Below are 26,133 nucleotides of genomic sequence, written 5' to 3'. Positions count from 1 at the left end.
TAGGTTAAAGTTAGATATAGTGGGAATTAGTGAAGTTCGATGGCAGGAGGAACAAGACTTTTGGTCAGGTGAACACATGGTTATAAATACCAAATCAAATAGAGGTAATGCAGGAGTAGGTTTATTAATGAATTTTAAAAAAAAATAGGGGCATGGGTAAGTTGATAAGAACAGCATAGTGAACACATTATTGTACCCAAGAGAGACACAAAGCCCACACCTGGCAAAGTAGTACAAGTTTATATGCAACTAGCACCTCAGATGATGAAGTGATTGAAGAAATGTATGATGTGATGAAAGAAATTATTTAGATAGTGAAGGGAGACAAAAATTTAATGGTCATGGGGAACTGGAATTCAATAGTAGGAAAAGGAAGAGAAGAAAAAGTAGTAGGTGAATAAGGAAGGGGGAAAGGAATGAAAGAGAAAGTTTCCTGGTAGAATTCTGCACAGAGCATAATTTAATCAGAGCTAACACTTGGTTCAAGAATCATAAAAGGAGGTTGTATACATGGAAGGAGCCTGGAGATACTGGAAGGTCTCAGATGGATTATATAATGGTAAGACAGAGATTCAGGAGCCAGGTTTTAAATTGTAAGACATTTCCAGGGGCAGATGTGGACTCGGACCACAATCTATTGGTTATGAACTGTAGATTAAAACTGAAGAAACTGTAAAAAGGTGGGAATTTGAAGAGATGGGACCTGGAAAAACTGAAAGAACCAGAGGTTGTAGAGAGCTTCATGGATAGCATTAGGGAATAATTGACAAGAATGGGGGAAAGAAATACAGTAGAAGAAGATGGGTAACTTTGAGAGATGAAATAGTGAAGATAGCAGAGGATCAAGTAAGTAAAAAGATGAGGGCTAATAGAAATACTTGGGTAACAAAAGAAATATTGAATTTAATTGATGAAAGGAGAAAATATAAAAACGTAGTAAATGAAGCAGGCAAAAAGGAATATAAACATCTCAAAAATGAGATCGACAGGAAGTGCAAAATGGCTACGCAGGGATGGCTAGAGGACAAATGTAAGGATTTACAGGCATATATCACTAGGGGGTATGATATATGCCACCTACAGGAAAATTAAAGAGACATTTGGAGAAAAGAGAACCACCTGTGTGAATATCAAGAGCTCGATGGAAAACCAGTTCTAAGCAAAGAAGGAAAATCAGAAAGGTGGAAGGAATATACAGAGGGTCTATACAATGGCGATGTACTTGAGGGCAATATTATGGAAATGGTAGACGGTGTAGGTGAAGATGAAATGGGAAATATGATACTGTGTGAAGAATGTGACAGAGCACTAAAAGACATAAGTCAAAACAAGGCCCTGGGAGTAGACAACATTCCTTTAGAACTGTTGATAGCCTTGGAAGAGCCAGCCATGACAAAACTCTACCATCCGGTGAACAAGATGTATGAGACAGGCAAAATACCCTCCGACTTCAAGAAGAATATAGTACTTATAATCCGAAAGGAAGTAGGTGTTGACAGGTGCGAAAATTACTGAACCATCAGTTTAATTAGTCACAGCTGCAAAACACTAATGTGAATTCTTTACTGACGAATGGAAAAATGGTGGAAGCAGACCTCAGGGAAGATCAGTTTGGATTCTGTAGAAATGTTGGAACACGCGAGGCTCTACTGACCCTGCAACTTTTCATAGAAGATAGATTAAGGAAAGGCAAACCTACGTTTCTAGCATTTGTACACTTAGAGAAAGCTTTTGACAATGTTGACTGGAATACTCTCTTTCAAATTCTGAAGATGACAGGGGTAAAATACAGGGAGCAAAAGGCTATTTACAATTTGTACAGAAACCAGATGGCAGTTATAAGAGTCGAGGGACATGAAAGGGAAGCAGTGGTTGGGAAGGAAGTGAGACAGGGTTGTAGCCTATTCCCGACGATATTAAATCTGTATACTGAGCAAGCAGTAAAGGAGATAAAAGAAAAATTTGGAGCAGGAATTAAAATCCATGGTGAAGAAATAAAAACTTTGAGGTTTGCCGATGACATTGTAATTCTGTCAGAGACAGCAAAGGACCTGGAGGAGGTGTTGAATGGAATGGATAGTGTCTTAAAAGGCAGATATAAGATGAACATCAAGAAAAGCGAAACGAGGATGGAATGTAGTCAGACTAAATCAGGTGATGCTGAGGAAATTAGATTAGGAAATGAGACACTTACAATAGTAAATGAGTTTAGCTATTTAGGGAGCAAAATAACTGATGATGGTCGAAGTAGAGAGGATATAAAATGTAGGCTGGCAATGGCAAGGAAAGCGTTTCTGAAGAAGAGAAATTTGTTAACATCCAGTATTGATTTAAGTGTCAGGAAGTCATTTCTGAAAGTATTTGTATGGAGTGTAGCCATGTATGTATGTGAAACATGGACGATAAATAGTTTAGACAAGAAGAGAATAGAAACTTTCAAAATGTGGTGTTACAGAGGAATCCTAAAGATTAGATGGGTCGATCATGTAACTAATGAGGAGATACAGAATAAAATTGGGGAGAAGAAGAATTTGCAGCACAACTTGATTAGAAGAAGGGATCGGTTGGTAGGACATGTTCTGAGGCATCGAGGGATCACCAATTTAGTATTGGAGGGAAGTGTGGAGGGTAAAAAAACGTAGAGGGAGACCAAGGGATGAATACACTAAGCAGATTCAGAAGGATGTAGGTTGCAGTAGTTACTTGGAGATGAAAAAGCTTGCACAGGAAAGAGTAGCAAGGAGAGCTGCTCTCAAACAAGTCTCTGGACTGAGGACCACAACAATAACAGCCATGCCGTCCTTTCTGTAGCAGCTGGTGATCACGCTGTAATGTGTTTATAGCACATTGTAGATATCACACTAAAATCATGTCATTTCTCTTTGAATCTGAGCTGTAAAATACCACAAAAATTAAGCCATTTCTCTTCAGATGCAAGCCGGCAACAAAATAAAACAGATAAATACATGTTATTTAATGTTCTCTCAATGTAAAGTAACAAAATTGGCCAACTCTTAATGAAAACCTTGATTTCCAGCCAAGTGAATCATTCAATACCTCTACATGATGTATGCACAACGTACCAAATCTTAATGAGCATAATTTGTAATGTTTTTAACTGACTACATGAATGGAAACTGGTACATTAAGTACAGTTACAATGAATTACAAAGAAATTTTCATGAAATATAGTTTATATTAAAAATCATGTTCAGCAAATGTGATGATGAAGATGATGATGATGATGTCCCATACTCCGAGGAGCGTAGGGGACGATGTGGGACACCGCTGTACTAGGCAAGGTCCTAGTGGAGGTGGTTTGCCATTGCCTTCCTCTGACCATAATGAGAATGAATGATGATGATGATGATGATGATGATGATGACACAAACAACACCCAGTCATCTCGAGGTAGCAAAAATCCCTGACCCCGCCGGGAATCGAACCCAGGACCCCGTGCACAGGAAGCAAAAAAGCTACCGCAAGACCACGAGCTGCAGACTCAGCAAATGTTAACAAATACTAAAACTAACCTTTATAAATTTGATGCAGGAAATGCTAATTGTTATTACAAATCTGCAAAATACATAAACCTGTAATATGGTAGCAACCAAATCCAACCTGTAATTAGAAAGCTTATTACGTTTTGTGGACCAAGTATTCTTGTAGAATTGCATTTCTGTGTTTTGAAAATGTCAGCCATATTATTTAGACTTGTTTATTATTCTGAGATGATTGTAATGATTTCTAAACTCAAACTATGTAACTTCTTCTGGAAAATTTTGCAACCTTTAATTGAAAACTTCTAAATCGTTGTGTTAAACAATGTAAATATTCATGCTTCCATTACTGAAAGGTTTACATGGAACAGCACGAACAGCCACGGGGGCTCAGTTTTGTCATAGATTTTGTGAGGTTCAGTGTTACTAAAGATTTTGTCGGGCTCAATGTGACATCAATTATAGTGTGAATAAATAGGTTGTAAAGCAAATTAACTGTTTCGCCTGCATCATTTCAATAGAGTTGATTAACAAAACACAAACTGCCTGACAGTGAATCTAGGATCTAATTTCAGGAGCAGTTATCTGCAGCAAAGGGATGCATCTAATCTTCAAAAATCGGAAATTAAAATCTGAATATTTACTTTTGTAGTCCAACAAAGTGTTTACATTACATCCGCAATAACTAGGAACCAGTGTCGAGTGTTGAAATGATGGTCAGCCACACTACGATCAACTCTCAGAAGGGCACAGCTGCCCATTTTCAACTGTGCATGCCCTAATGTGATGTCATCCCCGCTGGCTCTGAGGGTGCCACATTGCTCACAGATTTAGGTCAGTATTTTTCTTCGAAAGTCTGTCTAAAGTATTGTGCAAGCAACATGGAAAATTCTGTAGATGATCTCCTAAAGAGGCCCTTTTCCAGTATATCTTTGGAGGAGAAAGTGGAAGTTAAGGAGTTACACAGATCTACCCCAAATTTAAATCTAACAAGATGAGAGCATGGGACAGGATCACCAGTCTGGCTCAAACTATGTGAGTAGGAGGAGGTAGATGACCCTTTCAAGTTCCTAGCATATTTTGCCTGAGTACACCATAGGAAAAGGTCAAATGCTCTCTAAGGATTTACAAATACAGTATGAAGGATTTTTTTTTTTTTTTTTTGCAGTACTTCATATATTGGTGCCATGGCACAATGGTTAAGCATTCTGACTGGCTATTTGTCAGCTCAGATTCAAACCCCGCTGCTACAATACGATTCTTTCACTTCTCACAATGTTAAACTATTAATTATAAAATTTGAATATATTTAAACAGCTAAGTTTATATACATAAAATTAATATTATCAATATAGTTATGTTTACTACCCTTGTAAGTCAAAAGGCTATAGATAGTGCTAAAATTGCGAGTAGAGAAGGAAATTTAGTACGAAAACATGTAGCGATTCAAGAATTTCGGTGTAAATTCTAGAACCACTCAGCCCTCTACAGTCTTGAACACACGATATTTTATAAGTGAGTGTGGTATGATAGAATTCTACCTACTGCGCGTCATATGTTTGTGTATGTGCAGGTTTGAAATTCAGTAGCGAGAAGAATGTAGACATAGTGGTCGAACGGCAAAGACAAGTACTTGTCAGCGATCCATGCAAGTTTTAGTGAAAGTGAACAGAAGCACCATGGAGCTTCTATGTTATTCTGTGCTAATTGTGTCAGTAACCGTTGTTATAATAATGAGAACAGTTGAGAAGGTACTCTTGAAAAAAACTTTTGTCTTAGCCTTGTTCAAGGGATGACATGTATTATGGTTCATGTTGAGACTGGACATGGTGTTTAAGCCATCTTTCTCTTATATGTAAATTAGTTTGTTTCTGACAGTTGGAGACACGAGAGGCTTACTAAAGAGTATTTATTCATGTGAAGAATCGGATTTGTAAAATGTCGTAAGTTCAAATATACGTTGTTAGTTGAAGCAAATGAAACTTTGTAGAGAGTTTGCAGCAGCAGGCTATCCAGCAAGGAAGCATCTCAAGTAAGTCATCTCATAAAAGAAGTGGAAAATTGGGTACCTACTTCACACTTAAATTGTCGTCCAAAGCCGTTAGAAGCATACAAAAAGGGTAGGACGTGTGGATGTAATGTTGACAATGCACTTTTCTGCTTTCTATGTTTGTTGGGAGGAGGGGCAGCAGCCTTTTCAGTAGTTGCAGGGGCAACAGTCTGGATGATTGACTGATCTGGCCCTGTAACACTAACCAAAACGGCCTTGCTGTTTTGGTACTGCGAACGGCTGAAAGCAAGGGGAAACTACAGCCGTAATTTTTCCCAAGGGCATGCAGCTTTACTGTAGGATTAAATGATGATGGCATCCTCTTGGGTAAAATATTCCGGAGGTAAAATAGTCCCCCATTCGGATCTCCGGGCAGGGACTACTCAAGAGGACATTGTTATCAGGAGAAAGAAAACTGGTGTTCTACAGATCGGAGCATGGAATGTTAGATCCCTTAATCGGGCAGGTAGGTTGGAAAATTTAAAAAGGGAAATGGATAGGTTAAAGTCAGATATAGTGGGACTTAGTGAAGTTCGGTGGCAGGAGGAACAAGACTTCTGGTCAGGTGAATACAGGGTTATAAATACAAAATCAAATAGGGGTAATGCAGTAATAGGTTTAATAATGAATAAAAAAAATAGGAGTGCGGGTAAACTACTACAAACAGCATAGTGAACGCATTATTGTGGCCAAGATAGACACGAAGCTCATGCTTACTACAGTAGTACAAGTTTATATGCCAACTAGCTCTGCAGATGATGAAGTAGTTAATGAAATGTATGACGAGATAAAAGAAATTATTCAGGTATTGAAGGGAGGTGAAAATTTAATACTCATGGGCGACCGGAATTCGACAGTAGGAAAAGGAAGAGAAGGAAACGTAGTAGGTGAATATGGATTGGGGCTAAGAAACGAAAGAGGAAACCGCCTGGTAGAATTTTGCACAGAGCATAACTTGATCATAGCTAACACTTGGTTCAAGAATCATGAAAGGAGGTTGTATACATGGAAGAACCCTAGAGATACTAAAAGCTTTCGGATAGATTATATAATAGCAAGACAGAGATTTAGCAACCAGGTATTAAATTGTAAGACATTTCCAGAGGCAGATGAGGACTCTGACCACAATCTATTGATTATGAACTGTAGATTAAAACTGAAGAAACTGCAAAAAGGTGGGAATTTAAGGAGATGGGACCTGGATAAACTGAATGAACAAGAAGTTGTACAGAGTTTCAGGGAGAGCATAAGGGAACGATTGACAGGAATGGGGGAAAGAAATAAAGAAGAGTGGGTAGCTTTGAGGAATGAAATAGTGAAGGCAGCAGAGGATCAAGTAGGTAAAAAGACGAGGGCTAGTAGAAATCCTTGGGTAACAGAAGAGAGATTGAATTTAATTGATGAAAGGAGAAAATACAAAAATGCAGCAAGTGAAGCAGGCAAAAAGGAATACAAACGTCTCAAAAATGAGATCGACAGGAAGTGCAAAATGACTAAGCAAGGATGGCTAGAGGACAAATGTAAGGATGTAGAGGCTTATCTCATGAGGGGTACGGCAGATACTGCCTACAGGAAAATTAAAGAGACCTTTGGAGAAAAGAGAACCACTTGCGTGAATATCAAGAGTTTTGATGGTAACCCAGTTCTACGCAAAGAAGGGAAAGCAGAAAGGTGGAAGGAGTATATAGAGCAGGGGCGGGCAAACGTTGCACGCGGCTCATGAGCACACAGCGCTGCACGTGTGCTGCTCGCGTGCAATCGTCGAATGGGACTGTGGCGACAGCTGGCAGGGTGCGGCAGTGTAGTACCAGGCTAAGCTGTGGACGTTGAAGCGAAGCGACCACTACGTAGTGAATGTTGTATTTCAAGAACCGGAAAATGCAGAGTGAATCACAGAAACAGTGAAGTGGAGATTTGCTATCTTTAAAAAGGAATTGCTATCTTTTAAAAAGGAATGGGAGAATCATTTTTTCTTTGAGCAAAAGCGTGAAAATTCGAAATGACAGTATTCTCGCTGGTCAGCGGAAGTTTAATATTGAACGCCATTATAATAAATTTCAACATGTTCCTGTACTTAGTGCAATAAAAGAGGAAATTCTCAAGCAATTTGAGGATATATCATACTTATCCCAAGGTTTTGAATAGTTCTCGAGACAATTTGCTGTTTCTGTAGATGATATTCATCCCAGCTTGCAAATGGAATTAACAGATCTACACTGTAGATTCTACAGCGTAATTCTCGTATGAGAGACAAGTTCCTTTTGGCGAGACATGTAATAGATTTTTATCACAACTTTCCACAGCAAGAGTTTCCTCGTCTCCATCGTGAAACCGCGAAGATAATATGTTTGGCTCGACATACGGTTGCAAGAGATTTTTTTCTGTTATGAAAATTAATAAGTCTCGGTTAAGAGTAAACATCAGTAATGAAAATTTACATAACTGTTTGCGTTTGTCTGTATGTAGAAATTTTGTTCCAGACATTAAACGTATTGTAAACTCCACCTGTGATAATTACATACAACGTATCGTAGGTAATAGGTACTCTTTCAAACCATGATTTCTTTCAAGCACTCGTACTAACCTTATTCCTTCATTCAATAAAGCAGGCCAGGAAATAAAACGCATTACAGAGGAAGAAGCGGAGAGATGGTATGGTGGGGAGGGGAGAGAAGCGGGTGGCCAGCTTGCCCCTGTGTGCACGCAGAACACCTGTTTACTGCACACGTGCAAGTGCACCGCACACGTGCAGGATTCCTGCCCGCCCCTGATATAGAGGGTCAATACAGGGGCGATGTTCTTGAGGACAATATTATGGAAGTGGAAGAGGAGGTAGATGAAGATGAAATGGGAGATATGAGATACTGCATGAAGAGTTTGACAGAGCACTGAAAGACCGAAGCCGAAACAAGGCCCCGGGAGTAGACAACATTCCATTAGAACTACTGAGGGCCTTGGGAGAGCCAGTCCTGACAAAACTCTACCATCTGGTGAGAAAGATGTATGAAAAAGGCGAAATTCCCTCAGGCTTCAAGAAGAATATAATAATTCCAATCCCAAAGAAAGCAGGTATTGACAGATGGGAAAATTACCGAACTATCAGTTTAATAAGTCACAGCTGCAAAATAATAACGCAAATTCTTTACAGACGAATGGAAAAACTGGTAGAAGCTGACCTCGGGGAAGATCAGTTTGGATTCCGTAGAAATGTTGGAACAGGTGAGGAAATACTGACCCTACGACTTATCTTAGAAGAAAGATTAAGGAAAGGCAAACCTATGTTTCTAGCATTTGTAGACTTAGAGAAAGCTTTTGACAATGTTGATTGGAATACTCTCTTTCAAATTCTGAAGATGACAGGGGTAAAATACAGGGAGCAAAAGGCTATTTACAATTTGTACAGAAACCAGATGGCAGTTATAAGAGTCGAGGGACATGAAAGGGAAGCAGTGGTTGGGAAGGAAGTGAGACAGGGTTGTAGTCTATTCCCGACGGTATTAAATCTGTATACTGAGCAAGCAGTAAAGGAGACAAAAGAAAAATTTGGAGCAGGAATTAAAATTCATGATGAAGAAATAAAAACATTGAGGTGTGCTGATGACATTGTAATTCTGTCAGAGACAGCAAAGGACCTGGAAGAGCTGTTGAATGGAACGGATAGTGTCTTGAATGGCGGATATAAGATGAACATCAAGAAAAGCAAAACGAGGATGGAACGTAGTCAAACTAAATCAGGTGATGCTGAGGAAATTAGATTAGGAAATGAGACACTTACAATAGTAAATGAGTTTAGCTATTTAGGGAGCAAAATAACTGATGATGGTCGAAGTAGAGAGGATATAAAATGTAGACTGGCAATGGCAAGGAAAGCGTTTCTGAAGAAGAGAAATTTGTTAACATCCAGTATTGATTTAAGTGTCAGGAAGTCATTTCTGAAAGTATTTGTATGGAGTGTAGCCATGTATGTATGCGAAACATGGACGATAAATAGTTTAGACAAGAAGAGAATAGAAGCTTTCGAAATGTGGTGCTACAGAAGAATGCTGAAGATTAGATGGGTAGATCACATAACTAATGAGGAGGTATTGAATAGAATTGGGGAGAAGACGAGTTTGTGGCACAACTTGACTAGAAGAAGGGATCGGTTGGTAGGACATGTTCTGAGGCATCAAGGGATCACCAATTCAGTACTGGAGGGCAGCATGGAGGGTAAAAATCGTAGAGGGAGACCAAGAGATGAATACACGAAGCAGATTCAGAAGGATGTAGGCTGCAGTAGATACTGGGAGATGAAGAGGCTTGCACAGGATAGAGTAGCATGGAGAGCTGCATCAAACCAGTCTCAGGACTGAAGACCACAACAATAACAACATGTTTTTTACTTGGGAACAGTGATGTGAGGGATACAGCAGGAGTGCCAGAGGTAGGATACATTAACAGAAAGATTTAGTGGTAATACAACACAATGCACTTGATCTTAGTGCATTGGTTAAAGCTAACAATATTAAGTTGCACCAATCATGACAACATAATGAAACACAATCTGTTTATTTTTGTAATGCTGTAGCACATTGGTAAAATATTGCACGAGCTGCCACTGCTTCCTCTTCCAGTACTTGAGCAACCTGCTAAGTTTTTGATGCATTCAATTCAAGTAAATGATATTTGGATTGCAGGCATGTTTTCTGTAAATTGTTAGAGCTTTTATTCTTCTTGGAAATGCTACTGCACATTTGGCATCAACAAATCCAGTACTGCAGCAATTTTTGGTCTGAATGATTTGGTTTGCAGAACTGATACTATCACAACTTCTCTAACACTGCCCCATACAGTACACACACATCCTCTGTAAAGCATCAGCTGCTTCTGTGTTTTGCACTTAGGATTTGAATATATTTATCCTGATATGTTTTCCAGATGTTCCATCTATTAACAGGGTGAATAACATCCAAGTACACTATATTACTGTAGTTAATAACAACTGACAGGTGATCTGATCAGATATATCCATGTGCCACCATCCAAGCGACACTTGCTTCCTGGTTAGGTCCAGAAATCTTAATATGTGATCTACTGGTGAGAGGAACTGTTCTTTTCATCTACGATTTTAGTAATACGCTCCTGGAAATGGAAAAAAGAACACATTGACACCGGTGTGTCAGAACCACCATACTTGGTCCGGACACTGTGAGAGGGCTGTACAAGCAATGATCACACGCACGGCACAGCGGACACACCAGGAACCGCGGTGTTGGCCGTCGAATGGCGCTAGCTGCGCAGCATTTGTGCACCGCCGCCGTCAGTGTCAGCCAGTTTGCCGTGGCATACGGAGCTCCATCGCAGTCTTTAACACTGGTAGCATGCCGCGACAGCGTGGACGTGAACCGTATGTGCAGTTGACGGACTTTGAGCGAGGGCGTATAGTGGGCATGCGGGAGGCCAGGTGGACGTACCGCCGAATTGCTCAACACGTGGGGCGTGAGGTCTCCACAGTACATCGATGTTGTCGCCAGTGGTCGGCGGAAGGCGCACGTGCCCGTCGACCTGGGACCGGACCGTAGCGACGCACGGATACACGCCAAGACCGTAGGATCCTACGCAGTGCCGTAGGGGACCGCACCGCCACTTCCCAGCAAATTAGGGACACTGTTGGTCCTGGGGTATCGGCGAGGACCATTCGCAACCGTCTCCATGAAGCTGGGCTACGGTCCCGCACACCGTTAGGCCGTCTTCCGCTCACGCCCCAACATCGTGCAGCCCACCTCCAGTGGTGTCGCGACAGGCGTGAATAGAGGGACGAATGGAGACGTGTCGTCTTCAGCGATGAGAGTCGCTTCTGCCTTGGTGCCAATGATGGTCGTATGCGTGTTTGGCGCCGTGCAGGTGAACGCCACAATCAGGACTGCATACGACCGAGGCACACAGGGCCAACACCCGGCATCATGGTGTGGGGAGCGATTTCCTACACTGGCCGTACACCACTGGTGATCGCCGAGGGGACACTGAATAGTGCACGATACATCCAAACCGTCATCGAACCCATCGTTCTACCATTCCTGGACCGGCAAGGGAACTTGCTGTTCCAACAGGACAATGCACGTCCGCGTGTATCCCGTGCCACCCAACGTGCTCTAGAAGGTGTAAGTCAACTACCCTGGCCAGCAAGATCTCCAGATCTGTCCCCCATTGAGCATGTTTGGGACTGGATGAAGCGTCGTCTCACGCGGTCTGCACGTCCAGCATGAACGCTTGTCCAACTGAGGCGCCAGGTGGAAACGGCATGGCAAGCCGTTCCACAGGACTACATCCAGCATCTCTACGATCGTCTCCATGGGAGAATAGCAGCCTGCATTGCTGCGAAAGGTGGATATACACTGTACTAGTGCCGACATTGTGCATGCTCTGTTGCCTGTGTCTATGTGCCTGTGGTTCTGTCAGTGTGATCATGTGATGTATCTGACCCCAGGAATGTGTCAATAAAGTTTCCCCTTCCTGGGACAATGAATTCACGGTGTTCTTATTTCAATTTCCAGGAGTGTAGTTCACATGACTTGACTTCTCCCATCTCTGCAGTCCACAGAGTGATGAACATTACAATTTGCTAGCATTATTTTAGGATCTATTACTGCATTGTTAGTGCACTCAACTGGTCCGCCATTGTAGCTGTCCCCTGCAATGCGCATTTGGTAAGAGCATTGACAATACCACTTGATGTATACTAAATCATCCATACAGCCGGCAGTGGCTAACCTGTGATCCTACAAGTGAGTAGTGTACATTCCATGTTACATTTAAAATGCAGCATGTCCCTACTCATATCTTGGTATGAATTTTGTTGTACACTGAGAATATGACATGCTCACTTCTTTTTAGCCGTGTCTCTGAAATATGTAGCACCTGTGGGTACCAACTACACATGACACTTGATAACAGAGGTAGGGAAACACAGTCATCACCATTTTGATAAAAGGAACATGTAATATTACACTGTGGCATCATCACAACTCAATAATAATTTTATTTTAATGTCTTTTACACTGTGACTTCATTATACCTACCATCATTCAGGAAGTCTTCAAAAATTCTCAGGCCCTGTATAAGCTCTTGAATATGCTGCTGCTTTACAAGTGGTTTACCCTTATGGACAATTATGTATGGCCTGAAATGTGGAAGATTAATCCAGTATATAGCATGTTTAGCACTATTTTCAGCAAATAACTGACAGAAAAATAAATTAATTAAAACTTACCTACAAAGACGCCCACCATCAGAACTGATATAAATACACCGATGGTTATGCATAGGGTATATTGAAATGAATCCGCTTATTAAGCCTCGTCTTCGTAACAACCTGAATACTCTTATAAGACGGCTGTAATCTCGTATTATCCCTAAGATGTTACCTGTGGTAGTGCAAAAAATAAATAAAAGACTGTTAAGCTAAATGGTTCTCAATTTTAAATCTGCTAAAAAGGTTTAAAAAATTAATGAACTAGTAACTGTCAACATTATACATCCACGAAACAAGCAGTGATGAAGAACACTGAAAGACTTAATGGTAAAATTAAACTTTAAATTCACATATTTACAGTAAAGAAGTGTTGATAGGGACACGAAAATTTCATAAGAACGATAGTGTGAAATTAGCAGTTTATAATGAAATACCGCAAATTCAACAAATTTTATGAGATGTCACAAAAATTGTAATTTTGCTGTGCAAAAATGTTGTAAATCAGAGGATAGCAGTTTACTAATATTTGTAACTTATAGTTACTGAGTGTTAACACTGCTTTTTGACTTTTGATCTCCTCAAGGCTGAGGTTCGTTTATAATCTTCATTTCCCAGATGCTATGAAGTGAAAATTAAAAAAAAAAAAGCACCAATATTAGCACAGAATTTGGCATAAAACCCAGCAAGTTCTGCAGAAAGATCCCTATTTTGGCAAAAAAAAAAAAAAAAAAAAAAAAAAAAAACACTCAATTTGACAAAAAACACTCAATTTGGCAAAAGAAACAACACCAAATTTGGCAAAATAAGCAATATCAAATTTGGCAAACTGAACTGCATCGAGCTTTCTTGCAGTGGTTATCTACAGTTGATAAATATTTGGAAAAAAATATTTTTTGTGCCAAAAGCTATATAATTTTATTTATCCTCTACTGGTTTCAGTACTGGCTACCATCTTCATAAGAGAAGATAATGTACATCAACTGGTCAAAAATATAGCTCTGTCAAATAAAGCAACAGCAAGTGTAATAATATGTGACAAACTGTCACAATAACTGTTTAACTGAATTTCCACTGTAGTATTTACACAATCGAAGTGTGATAACATGTAGGCACTTAATTTTAACATCAAATAACCAACACAAGTTCAGTCAGAATCACAAATTTTGTGAAAGGTAACACCAAATTTGGCTAAAAATAACACCAAATTTGGCAAAAAATAACACCAAATTTGGCAAAAAATAACACCAAATTTACCAAAACAAATTACACTTTATTTGACAGTAACATCTATGGTTTTGGCAGAAAATGGTGCCAATGGTGGCAAAAAATAGACGAAATCTGGCAAATTTGACAAAAATATAAACTAATTTGCAAAACTAATGAATCTGGCAACAAACAACACCAATTTTGGCAAAAATAATAGCAAATTGGGCCCTAGTAGTTTGGTTTTACACAAATACTGCAGATTTATAGAGAAAGAGGATGTGAAAGCAAGGGGAGGAAGGAAAATTGATGTTTCAACACATCAATGTCAGAGTCATTGAAGACCGAGCACAACAATTGGTCTGCGAACTGAAGAGCGTATTCTCTCTATCCAGTTACATCACAAACAGCAAATACAAACTGCTTCACAATGTCATACAAGCCCTTACACAGTGAAACTTTTACACCAGTGATGATGCAGTGCTCAGACACGCCCAGGAATCACTTCCTTTCCACTAAATGTATTATACTATATGGAATACCGAATTTAGTAAATAAGGTAAGTAATGCAAGAAACTAACATGAACAGAATCTACATAAAACACTCTATGCCACCTGCCATTTAGTAAATGTGAGACCCCTCAACAAGCTCCAGTGCTAGGTCCTATAAGAGAGATGGTGTGCATCACTGTTGCAATTCTGTGAGTGTATTTTCCTAGAAGAGTTGGACAACATATCTCTTCCTGTCACATATGTTTCACAAAATGACAATGATGATAAAATCAGAGCTCAGGCAGGTTTATCAAGGTGTTCTCAAACACCGTTCTCAAATGGGACAGGGAAGGGTGAAATGATAGTAGTAACAGATGTACCCTCCACCACGTATCATAATATGTCTTGTGAAGTATAATGTAAATATAGACACAAAAGTTGAAAAGCAGAAAAGAGAGGAAAAGAAGGTTAAAATGAGTGTAAGGACAGGTAGCAAAATGGCAGACACCCAAACAGAAACAGTAGTTCCTTATACTGGTGAATAGCGTGAATACTTCAAAATTTTGTATTTCAATCTCCACTTTCCAGTTTTGAAAGTACTGTTGTAGACAGCTATACTTTTCTTGCGAAAAAAAGGTACAAGCATGCCACACAGTTCCTCTTCTGTTTCATCTTACAACACTTTGTTTTCTTCCCAATAATGCGACAGTACCTAATTCAAAACCAATTTAATGCCTGTGACAAGGTGAAAAGTGGCATTCAGCAACTAAATTTCAAGGTACTGACAGATATCTCAGGTACTGTGACAGATATCTCAGATGAAGAACATTATGAAGACATACATAAGTCACTGAAAAAATCTATGTCGAGAAAGTGTTACAAAACATCACAAACTTCTACTTTCACATCAAAAAGCTTGTAGTTTCATGAGGTATTAAAAAAACTAATTAACTCTGCTCCGTTCCACTAGTTGCTCAAATTTTACTTGCAAATAAGCTAGTTAATTTAGAAAGAATTACTCACCATTAAGAAATACCATGTAGACATCACAACTGTTAATTTCCTCTCCACCAAGCAAATTAACATCTTCCACTCCCATATTAAATGCTAGCCGAATTATAGGACCTTCTTCTACTTCTGTTGTAATATGAGCCATTAACGCCAAATTCTTAACTAATCCACAGGCCTGGAAAACATAAATGGAGTTAATGGAATTGACATGTTTAGTGGAGACATACACACAATTAATGTACACATAAATATGTGTGCTACCTGTCTATACACCAATACCACCACATAGCACAACAATGAAACATTGATCAGCACTACTATTTGACACTGCTCTGTGCACACTTTGACAACAACTATTCACAGTATAATGTGTATGAAATCACTATTCATCTGAATCAGTGCTTTAATCTGACACTTCCTTTTTTTTTGTAAAAGTTTAATGTAGGTTGCCCTTTTTGAAACTATGTTACTTTATTCACAGATATGATGACTTTTCATTCTGGCATCTTCTAAAAGCAAAAAGACAGAATAAGTTTCCTCAGTTAGCTTGCTAACAATGATGTACAGATCTGGACAACAAAAGCATCAAAGTTTCCACCTACTTGGCATTTATTCATATTGTTCATAATATTGCAGGAATTGCTGCTTAATAACAATTTACCCATATGTCAACAGACTATTTACTGTGCGCTTTGCTTCTACAGACTTGAACCCATAAGCGCTCAGCATTGTTCCCTTATGGTGTAATTTTGCACACCATCAATTCACTAAACTTCAACAATTTTGCTTGGATATTCAGTCACCTTTTCTGTCAGGCAATGTCACTCCATTTCATTCTTAATAAATTTAAAGTTCACTTTGCTGGGTAACATATCAAAATTTGTGTGTGTTTTTATGAATTAGATACCACATGACAACCTTCTCCAGAATAAATTAAAATTAAGTAAAATACTGGGTTTTTGGTAAAAAGATAGGCACTACTAATGTGTTTTATGAAGTGCCAAAATTTTATAAGCCCAAAGGTTTCACACTAAGGGTTAGTATCATTAATAACATGACTTATTGATATTTTATACACTGAAGCCCCAAAGAAACTGGTGGTTGTTGTTGTGGTCTTCAGTCCTGAGACTGGTTTGATGCAGCTCTCCATGCTACTCTATCCTGTGCAAGCTTTTTCATCTCCCAGTACCTACTGCAACCTACATCCTTCTGAATCTGCTTAGTGTATTCATCTCTTGGTCTCCCTCTACGATTTTTACCCTCCACGCTGCCCTCCAATACTAAAATGGTGATCCCTTGACGCCTCAGAACATGTCCTACCAACCGATCCCTTCTTCTGGTCAAGTTGTGCCACAAACTTCTCTTCTCCCCAATCCTATTCAATACTTCCTCATTAGTTATGTGATCTACCCATCTAATCTTCAGCATTCTTCTGTAGCACCACATTTCGAAAGCTTCTATTCTCTTCTTGTCCAAACTATTTATCGTCCATGTTTCACTGCCATACATGGCTACACTCCATACAAATACTTTCAGAAATGACTTCCTGACACTTAAATCAATACTGGATGTTAACAAATTTCTCTTCTTCAGAAACGCTTTCCTTGCCATTGCCAGCCTACATTTTATATCCTCTCTACTTCGACCATCATCAGTTATTTTGCTCCCCAAATAGCAAAACTCCTTAACTGGTATAGGCATGTGTATTCAAATACAGAGATATGTAAACAAACAGAATATGGTGCTATGATCAGCAGCACCTATATAAGACAATGAGTATCTGGCACAGTTGTTAGATCGGTTATGGCAGCTTATCAAGATTTAAGTGAGTTTGAATGTGGTGTTATAGTCAGTGAACAAGTGATGGGAAACAGTATCTCCAAGATAGCGATGAAGTAGGGATTTTCCCATATGACCATTTCATAAGTGTACCGTGAATATCAGTAATCCAGTAAAACATCAAATCTCCAACATCATTGCGGCCGGAAAAAGATCGTGTAAGAACGGGACCAAAGACAACTGAAGAGAATCGTTCAACATGAGGAAAGTGCAACCCTTCCGCAAATTGCTGCGGATTTCAATGCTGGGCCATAACGAGTGTCGGCATGCGAACCATTCAACAAAATATAATCGAAATGGACTTTCAGAGCCGAAGGCCCACTCATGTATCCTTGATGGCTGCACAACAAAAAGCTTTACACCTCACCTGGGCCCACCAACAGTGACATTGGACTGTTGATGACTGGAAACACGTTGCATCAGCGGACAAGTCTCATTTCAAACTGTATCGAGCAAATTGATGTGTACGGGTATGAAGACAACTTCATGAATCCAAGAACCCTGCGTGTCAACAGGGGTCCATTCAAGCTGATGGAGGCTCTGTAATGGTGTGAGGCATGTGCAGTTGGAGTGATACGGAACCCCTGATACGTCTCTAGATACGGCTCTAACAGGTGGCAGACATGTACGTAAGCAACCTGTCTGATCACCAGCATCCCTTCATGGCCATTGTGCATTCCGAAGGACTTGGGCAATTCCAGCATGACAATGTGACACCCTACGCATCCAGAACTGCTACAGAGTGGCTCCAGGAGCACTCTTCTGAGTTTAAACACCTCTGCTGGCCACCAAACTCCCCAGACATGAACATTATTGAGCATATCTGGGATGCCAGGCAACGCACTGTCCAGGAGAGATGTCCACCTGCTTGTACTCTTACAGACTTATGGACGGCCCTGCAGGATTCATGGTGTCTACGAGGTGTGGCTAGAAAAAAACCGGACTAGTACTGGTGAAACAATAAAACGAATGCAATAAGGCTGAAAGTCGCGTGGCCTGCCACGTGACTCTCGCTCCGCCTACTGCTCGAGTTTCATCTGCCTCCTGCACTCAGTCTGCCCGTGGCGTCTGTTTTAAGTAGTTGACGTTTTGTCTGTGCGTTGGAAAATGTTGAGTGTACAGAAAGAACAGCATGTTAACATCAAATTTTGTTTCAAACTAGGAAAATCTGCAAGTGAAACGTTTGTAATGTTACAACAAGTGTACGGCGATGATTGTTTATCGCGAACACAAGTGTTTGAGTGGTTTAAACGATTTAAAGATGGCCGCGAAGACACCAGTGATGACACTCGCACTGGCAGACCATTGTCAGCAAAAACTGATGCAAACATTGAAAAAAATCGGTAAACTTGTTCGACAAGATCGCCGTTTAACAATCAGAGCAGTTTCTGAGTTAACAGGAGTTGACAAGGAAAGTGTTAGGCAGATTCTTCATGAAAGTTTCAACATGAACAAAGTGTGTTCAAAAATGGTTCCAAAGTGTCTCACAACTGAACAGAAGGAACGCCGAAGAATGATTTGTTCTGACATCCTGGAAAACATTGAAAGTGATCCCACCTTCTCACAAAATGTTATTACTTGCGATGAATCGTGGTTTTTTACTTACGATCCCGAAACTAAACGCCAATCGATGCATTGGAAAACTCCTGGTTCTCCACGACAAAAAAAAGCACGAATGTCAAAATCGAAATTCAAGGCAATGATGATTGTTTTTTTTGACATCAAAGGGATTGTGCACATTGATTGGGTACCAGAGGGACAAACAGTGAATCAGCATTATTACATTAGCGTCCTGGCTACCTTACGTGAGCGAGTACGGAGAAAACGGAACGATTTGTGGAGAAAAAAGTCATGGATCCTTCACCAAGACAATGCCCCAGCTCACAGTGCGTTGTCAGTGAAGACGTTTTTGGCAAAACACAACATTCCCATCTTAGATCATCCACCCTACTCACCTGATTTGGCCCCCTGTGACTTTTTTCTTTTCCCTAAAGTCAAGTCAGCTTTGAAAGGAACTAGATTTGAGACTGTTGAAGCAGTAAAAGAAAAAGCGACGGAAGTAACGTATGGACTTACCGAAAATGATCTGCAGCATTGCTATGAACAGTGGAAAATTCGTAAGGAGCGGTGTAGAGACCGAGGAGGAGAGTACATTGAAGGAGATAACATGAAATTGTAAATAATTGTAAATAAATGTTTTTTCCAGCATCAGTCCGGTTTTTTTCTAGCCGCACCTCATATTCCCTACAGTACTACTTCAGACATTAGTTGAATCCACGCTACATCGTGTTGTGGCACTTCTGGGTGTTTGCGGGGACCCAACACTATATTAGGCAGGTGCACCAGTTTCTTTGGCTCTTCAGTGTAATTATATGCTTAACAAGTCATTTCTGGCCATTTATATTTTACAGTTTACACTTACAAATAATGTAAGAAGAGAAGTTTCACTGGATTAAATTAAACAATTGCAGTCTACAGCTGGTACTTCACTTCCATGAAGTAGAAAAAGAAATCATTCATACGAATAATAAATTTGAAGTCATACAACACATGTATCACTGTAAGATGTGAAATATTGCTAGTCACTATACAAATGACACGTTGAGCTACAGACAGGCACAACAAAAACAAAAAGAATATTACACACTGAGCTTTTGGGGAAAGTGTTCTTCAGAAACCAAAGGAAAAAATACACACATTCACACAAGCAGGCACATCTTACAGACACACATGACCACTATCTCCAGCCACTCTTGCCAGACTGCAATTGCCACATTGAATAAAAATAGCAATCCAGAATGGACAATTAAGGGGGAGGGATAGCAGAGTGTGGGTGGAGTGAGAGAAGAGTGCTGTCTGCTCCGCTGAATTGGTGCTTTTGTTCAACGCAAGAGTTGCACTCTGACCATTAGCAGCTGAAGATAGCAGTTGTGTGTATGAGGTCTGCCTGCTTGTGTGAATGCTTATGCGTTTCATTTCTTCTGTGAAGAAGGCTTTGGCAAAAATTGGTGCATAACAGTCTTTTCATTGTGCCTGTCTGCAACACAACATGTCATCTTTACAATGAGTAGCAATCTATCCTTTTTATAACATTTTTGATATTCCAACCTGGACATGTCATTGTTTAACATTTGAAAGAGACTTTCTAAACCACAACTATAAATAAATTTGAAAACCATGTGTAATTTTATGAAAGGAATAACAAGTAATTACAGAACTAGTAACAATCTAACGCAGTCAACAGACTTTCTAAAACTGAACAAAAATGGTACAAAATAGTATTCAAAATAACAACTTGAGGAGGATATCTTCTCATTCTGCATATAACAGTGCTGCCTATTTGGTCACTTCAGTACTTAAATCCTTAAATACCTATTTACAGTGTACTACTATCCATTTTGCCAATCCATTTCTCTTCTTTTTTTTAGCAGCATTTTAGTAATGTTTGCATAATAAATCATTTATTACTAGCCAACTAGCTTTGCAGATGACGAAGAAATTGAAGAAATGTATGATGAAATAAAAGAAATTATTCAGATTCTGAAGGGAGACGAAAATTTAATAGTCATGGGTGACTGGAATTCGAGTGTAGGAAAAGGGAGAGAAGGAAACATAGTAGGTGAATATGGATTGGGGGACAGAAATGAAAGAGGAAGCCGCCTGGTAGAATTTTGCACAGAGCACAACATAATCATAACTAACACTTGGTTTAAGAATCATGAAAGAAGGTTGTATACATGGAAGAACCCTGGAGATACTAAAAGGTATCAGATAGATTATATAATGGTAAGACAGAGATTTAGGAACCAGGTTTTAAATTGTAAGACATTTCCAGGGGCAGATGTGGACTCTGACCACAATCTATTGGTTATGACCTGTAGATTAAAACTGAAGAAACTGCAAAAAGGTGGGAATTTAAGGAGATGGGACCTGGATAAACTAAAAGAACCAGAGGTTGTACAGAGATTCAGGGAGAGCATAAGGGAGCAATTGACAGGAATGGGGGAAATAAATACAGAAGAAGAAGAATGGGTAGCTTTGAGGGATGAAGTAGTGAAGGCAGCAGAGGATCAAGTAGGTAAAAAGACGAGGGCTAGCAGAAATCCTTGGGTAACAGAAGAAATATTGAATTTAATTGATGAAAGGAGAAAATATAAAAATGCAGTAAGTGAAACAGGCAAAAAGGAATACAAACGTCTCAAAAATGAGATCGACAGGAAGTGCAAAATGGCTAAGCAGGGATGGCTAGAGGACAAATGTAAGGATGTAGAGGCCTATCTCACTAGGGGTAAGATAGATACCGCCTACAGGAAAATTAAAGAGACCTGTGGAGATAAGAGAACGACTTGTATGAATATCAAGAGCTCAGATGGAAACCCAGTTCTAAGCAAAGAAGGGAAAGCAGAAAGGTGGAAGGAGTATATAGAGGGTCTATACAAGGGCGATGTACTTGAGGACAATATTATGGAAATGGAAGAGGATGTAGATGAAGATGAAATGGGAGATACGATACTGCGTGAAGAGTTTGACAGAGCACTGAAAGACCTGAGTCAAAACAAGGCCCCCGGAGTAGACAATATTCCATTGGAACTACTGACGGCCTTGGGAGAGCCAGTCATGACAAAACTCTACCATCTGGTGACCAAGATGTATGAAACAGGCGAAATACCCTCAGACTTCAAGAAGAATATAATAATTCCAATCCCAAAGAAAGCAGGTGTTGACAGATGTGAAAATTACCGAACTATCAGCTTAATAAGTCACAGCTGCAAAATACTAACACGAATTCTTTACAGACGAATGGAAAAACTAGTAGAAGCCAACCTCGGGGAAGATCAGTTTGGATTCCGTAGAAACACTGGAACACATGAGGCAATACTGACCTTACGACTTATCTTAGAAGAAAGATTAAGGAAAGGCAAACCTACGTTTCTAGCATTTGTAGACTTAGAGAAAGCTTTTGACAATGTTGACTGGAATACTCTCTTTCAAATTCTAAAGGTGGCAGGGGTAAAATACAGGGAGCGAAAGGCTATTTACAATTTGTACAGAAACCAGATGGCAGTTATAAGAGTCGAGGGACATGAAAGGGAAGCAGTGGTTGGGAAGGGAGTAAGACAGGGTTGTAGCCTCTCCCCGATGTTGTTCAATCTGTATATTGAGCAAGCAGTAAAGGAAACAAAAGAAAAATTCAGGGTAGGTATTAAAATTCATGGAGAAGAAATAAAAACTTTGAGGTTCGCCGATGACATTGTAATTCTGTCAGAGACAGCAAAGGACTTGGAAGAGCAGTTGAATGGAATGGACAGTGTCTTGAAAGGAGGATATAAGATGAACATCAACAAAAGCAAAACAAGGATAATGGAATGTAGTCTAATTAAGTCGGGTGATGCTGAGGGAATTAGATTAGGAAATGAGGCACTTAAAGTAGTAAAGGAGTTTTGCTATTTGGGGAGCAAAATAACTGATGATGGTCGAAGTAGAGAGGATATAAAATGTAGACTGGCAATGGCAAGGAAAGCGTTTCTGAAGAAGAGAAATTTGTTAACATCCAGTATTGATTTAAGTGTCAGGAAGTCATTTCTGAAAGTATTCGTATGGAGTGTAGCCATGTATGGAAGTGAAACATGGACGATAAATAGTTTGGACAAGAAGAGAATAGAAGCTTTCGAAATGTGGTGCTACAGAAGAATGCTGACGATTAGATGGGTAGATCACATAACTAATGAGGAGGTATTGAATAGGATTGGGGAGGAGAGAAGTTTGTGGCACAACTTGACCAGAAGAAGGGATCGGTTGGTAGGACATGTTCTGAAGCATCAAGGGATCACCAATTTAGTATTGGAGGGCAGTGTGGAGGGTAAAAATCGTAGAGGGAGACCAAGAGATGAATACACTAAGCAGATTCAGAAGGATGTAGGTTGCAGTAGGTACTGGGAGATAAAAAAGCTTGCACAGGATAGAGTAGCATGGAGAGCTGCATCAAACCAGTCTCAGGACTGAAGACCACAACAACAACAACAACTGAAACACATTCAGACTGGCTGAATAATGCCCAAGTTACCATATTTTATGGACTATAAGATGCACTTGTTTCTCTGAAAAATTGCCTCCAAAATTCAGGTTCACTTTATACTCAAAATTCACATGAAAATGTCCAGCATTTGATTTAAAATTCCCACCAGTCTTAAAAACAGCCATATATTCAATGCTGTGGGAACTTATCTATATCTGGCAACATTGGATCCAACTGGCGGCAGCAGTGCACCTGTGCAACGAACATGAGTTGGGGGAATTCACAAGCTTGCTACCACAGTCTCCCTCCTGCACCATCATCACAAACCCAGAACACCGTCTGGCCTATGATGCACCACTGCAATTTATGGTGCCACTGAACTTGAATTGAAAGTGATTTGGGTTATCGGTAACAGTACAGTAATTTTGTTAGTAGCTACTTCCGTAATGGAAAAAAAAGAGTATTCATATGATGTGAGCTATAAATTGAAAATAATACCATATGCAGGAACATGGAAACAGAGCAGCCGAGCAGTGTTTCGGCCCTCTACCAACAGAAAAAAACCATTCATGACTGGTGAGCTAGAAAAGGAGAACTGAAAAATATGAGGAAGACTAATTGTGCAACTAGGGGACTGAATGCAAAATGGCCAAAAATAGAGGATGATGTATAGAAATGCATTTAAGGACACTGTCAAAATGGCATTGGAATTAATACAAAAATGATTGAAATACATGCTCCTAAGTTAGCACTAGAGTAGAACTTAACAGACTTTAAAGGTGGAGTGGTTTGGTGCTACAGATTCATGAAGCGTCATGGACTTAGCAAGCAAACCAAAACCAAACATCTCAAAAAAGGCCACAAGAGTATAAAGGGAAAATATTATCTTTCCATCACTTTATTATTCACCATCAAAAGAAAACAAGTGTGGAAGAAAGCCAGATAGCGAATATGGATGAAATTACTCTGACATTTGATGCACCAAGTAACAGAAAAGTTGCCGTGAAAGGTGCTAAAACCATAACTATAAAAAAAGTGGACATTAAAAAATGCATGACACTGTAGTACTTTCATGTTGTGCCGATGGTACTAATCTTAATCCAATGATCATTTTCAAGTGCAAAACAATGCCAAAATGTTTTGAAATACCAGCAGGGGTGGTGTTCACATACATGACAAGGATTTGATGGATGAGGCTTGTATGAAATTATGGATTAACAGAGTGTGTGACAGATGGAAAAGACCTTTATTGAAGAAGAGTTCTCTCCTTATGCTAGATCAATTTAGTAGTTATCTGAAAAATTCTGTGAGAGAGAAATTGAGACAGGGAACTACAGAGCTTGCTGTTTTTCCATGAGGACTTATTTACAATAAAGGGAGCTTTAAAACGAACTACAATCAAACAAGTGGGTCAGTGAATAAAAAAGTAATGGTCTAGAGTGAGAGAAGACATATCGTTAAATCTTTCAAGAAATGTGGCACAAGTAAAACTCTTAATGGTAGTGAAGACTATCTTATATATGAAGAGGACAACGATAATGATTATGGTGATGATGAGGAGGAGAAGGAGGAGGAGGAGGAAGAAGAAGAAGAAATGTTATTTTTTAAGAAATTACTTAAAAATTGAGTTGTGTCTTTACAGCCCGTAGTATCTTATAGTCTGTAAAATACAGTTTGCATCTGTATAAGAAAGGAGCCAAGGAAAAATACCATCAAGGGTTTCTAAAGGGTTTCAATACTGAGAAGGGCATTTACACATATAGCAAGAATGTACTTAATTCATTAGACAAGAAATTACAGACTACTGGTATATTCAGTGATCTGTCAAAGGTATTTTACCTTGTAAAATAAAATATATTTTTAGGTAAATTTAATATGTTCCAACAGAAAATGCCACAAAATGTTTCAAATCATTTGTCTCAGACAGGAAACAAAGGGTGTCAACAGGAGAGATTGCTGTTATATGCAGCTAATCATCATCCAACACGGAACTAATTATATGTGGTGTCCCACAAGGTTTTGTCTTGGAGCACTTACTTTTTCTTGTGTATCTCAGTGACCTTCCATCAGGAACATTATCAGATGCCACGTTCTTTATTAGGATATGATACAAACATTGGAATAAATAGCAAACCAAGTATAGTTTTAGAAAGACCTGTTCATGAAATTTTTGTGAACATTAATAAATAGTTCCTAGCCAAATCTTTGTCACTAAATTTTGAAAAGACACACTATTTTCAGTTCAGATATTTTAAGAAGCTTCCTCCTTGTATAGGTTTAAAGTATGACCACACAAGCAGATAGAAGAGTTGAGTGTGTTACATTCTTTGGATTATACCTGATGATAAATTCAACTGGAGGCCTAATTGTCAATTTAAAATACGGATTTTGGGAAATGTGGGTGATATAAAAATTTTAAAAAATCAGAAAAGATAGCATACCTCACTTATTTTCATTCCATAATATCATCAAAATCATTTTAGAAGTAACTCATCAAGCCAAGATAAAGTTTTCTCAGTCCAAAAGCTTGTAATAGGAATTATTTGTGGTGAGAATTTCAAGGGCAACCTACAGAGGCCTGTTCAATGAACTGGGAGTACTAACTACTGCAAATTAATATATTTATTCCTTAATGAAATTTGCTGATTCCTTAATGAAATTTGCTGGAACAATATATCTCTTCTTGAAATCAACTTCTCATTTCATGAAAACAGTACTAGAAACAAGAATAATTTTCATAAAGATTTAAAATAACTCACATTGGTCCAGAAAGGCATCCATTATTCAGGAA

At 39.3% G+C, this 26,133-nt stretch overlaps 1 protein-coding gene across 1 annotated transcript in view; it reads right to left on the bottom strand.

Annotated features, from left to right (window-relative positions):
* The window catches only part of LOC124711579 (DNA-directed RNA polymerase III subunit RPC2), a 196,715-nt gene that overhangs the window by 52,352 nt on the left and 118,230 nt on the right, over positions 1-26,133 (bottom strand). The window contains exons 11-13 of the mRNA XM_047241725.1: positions 15,500-15,662; positions 12,800-12,953; positions 12,609-12,709 (exon numbers count right to left, since the gene is read on the bottom strand). Of these exons, the coding sequence (XP_047097681.1) occupies positions 12,609-12,709; positions 12,800-12,953; positions 15,500-15,662 (418 nt within the window). The remainder of the gene's footprint in view (positions 1-12,608; positions 12,710-12,799; positions 12,954-15,499; positions 15,663-26,133) is intronic.

The sequence above is a fragment of the Schistocerca piceifrons genome, chromosome 8 (assembly GCF_021461385.2).
Source record: "Schistocerca piceifrons isolate TAMUIC-IGC-003096 chromosome 8, iqSchPice1.1, whole genome shotgun sequence".
Classification (NCBI taxonomy): domain Eukaryota; kingdom Metazoa; phylum Arthropoda; class Insecta; order Orthoptera; family Acrididae; genus Schistocerca; species Schistocerca piceifrons.
Note: the sequence above shows the minus strand (reverse complement) of the source record. Positions and strands in the feature narration are given on the sequence as shown.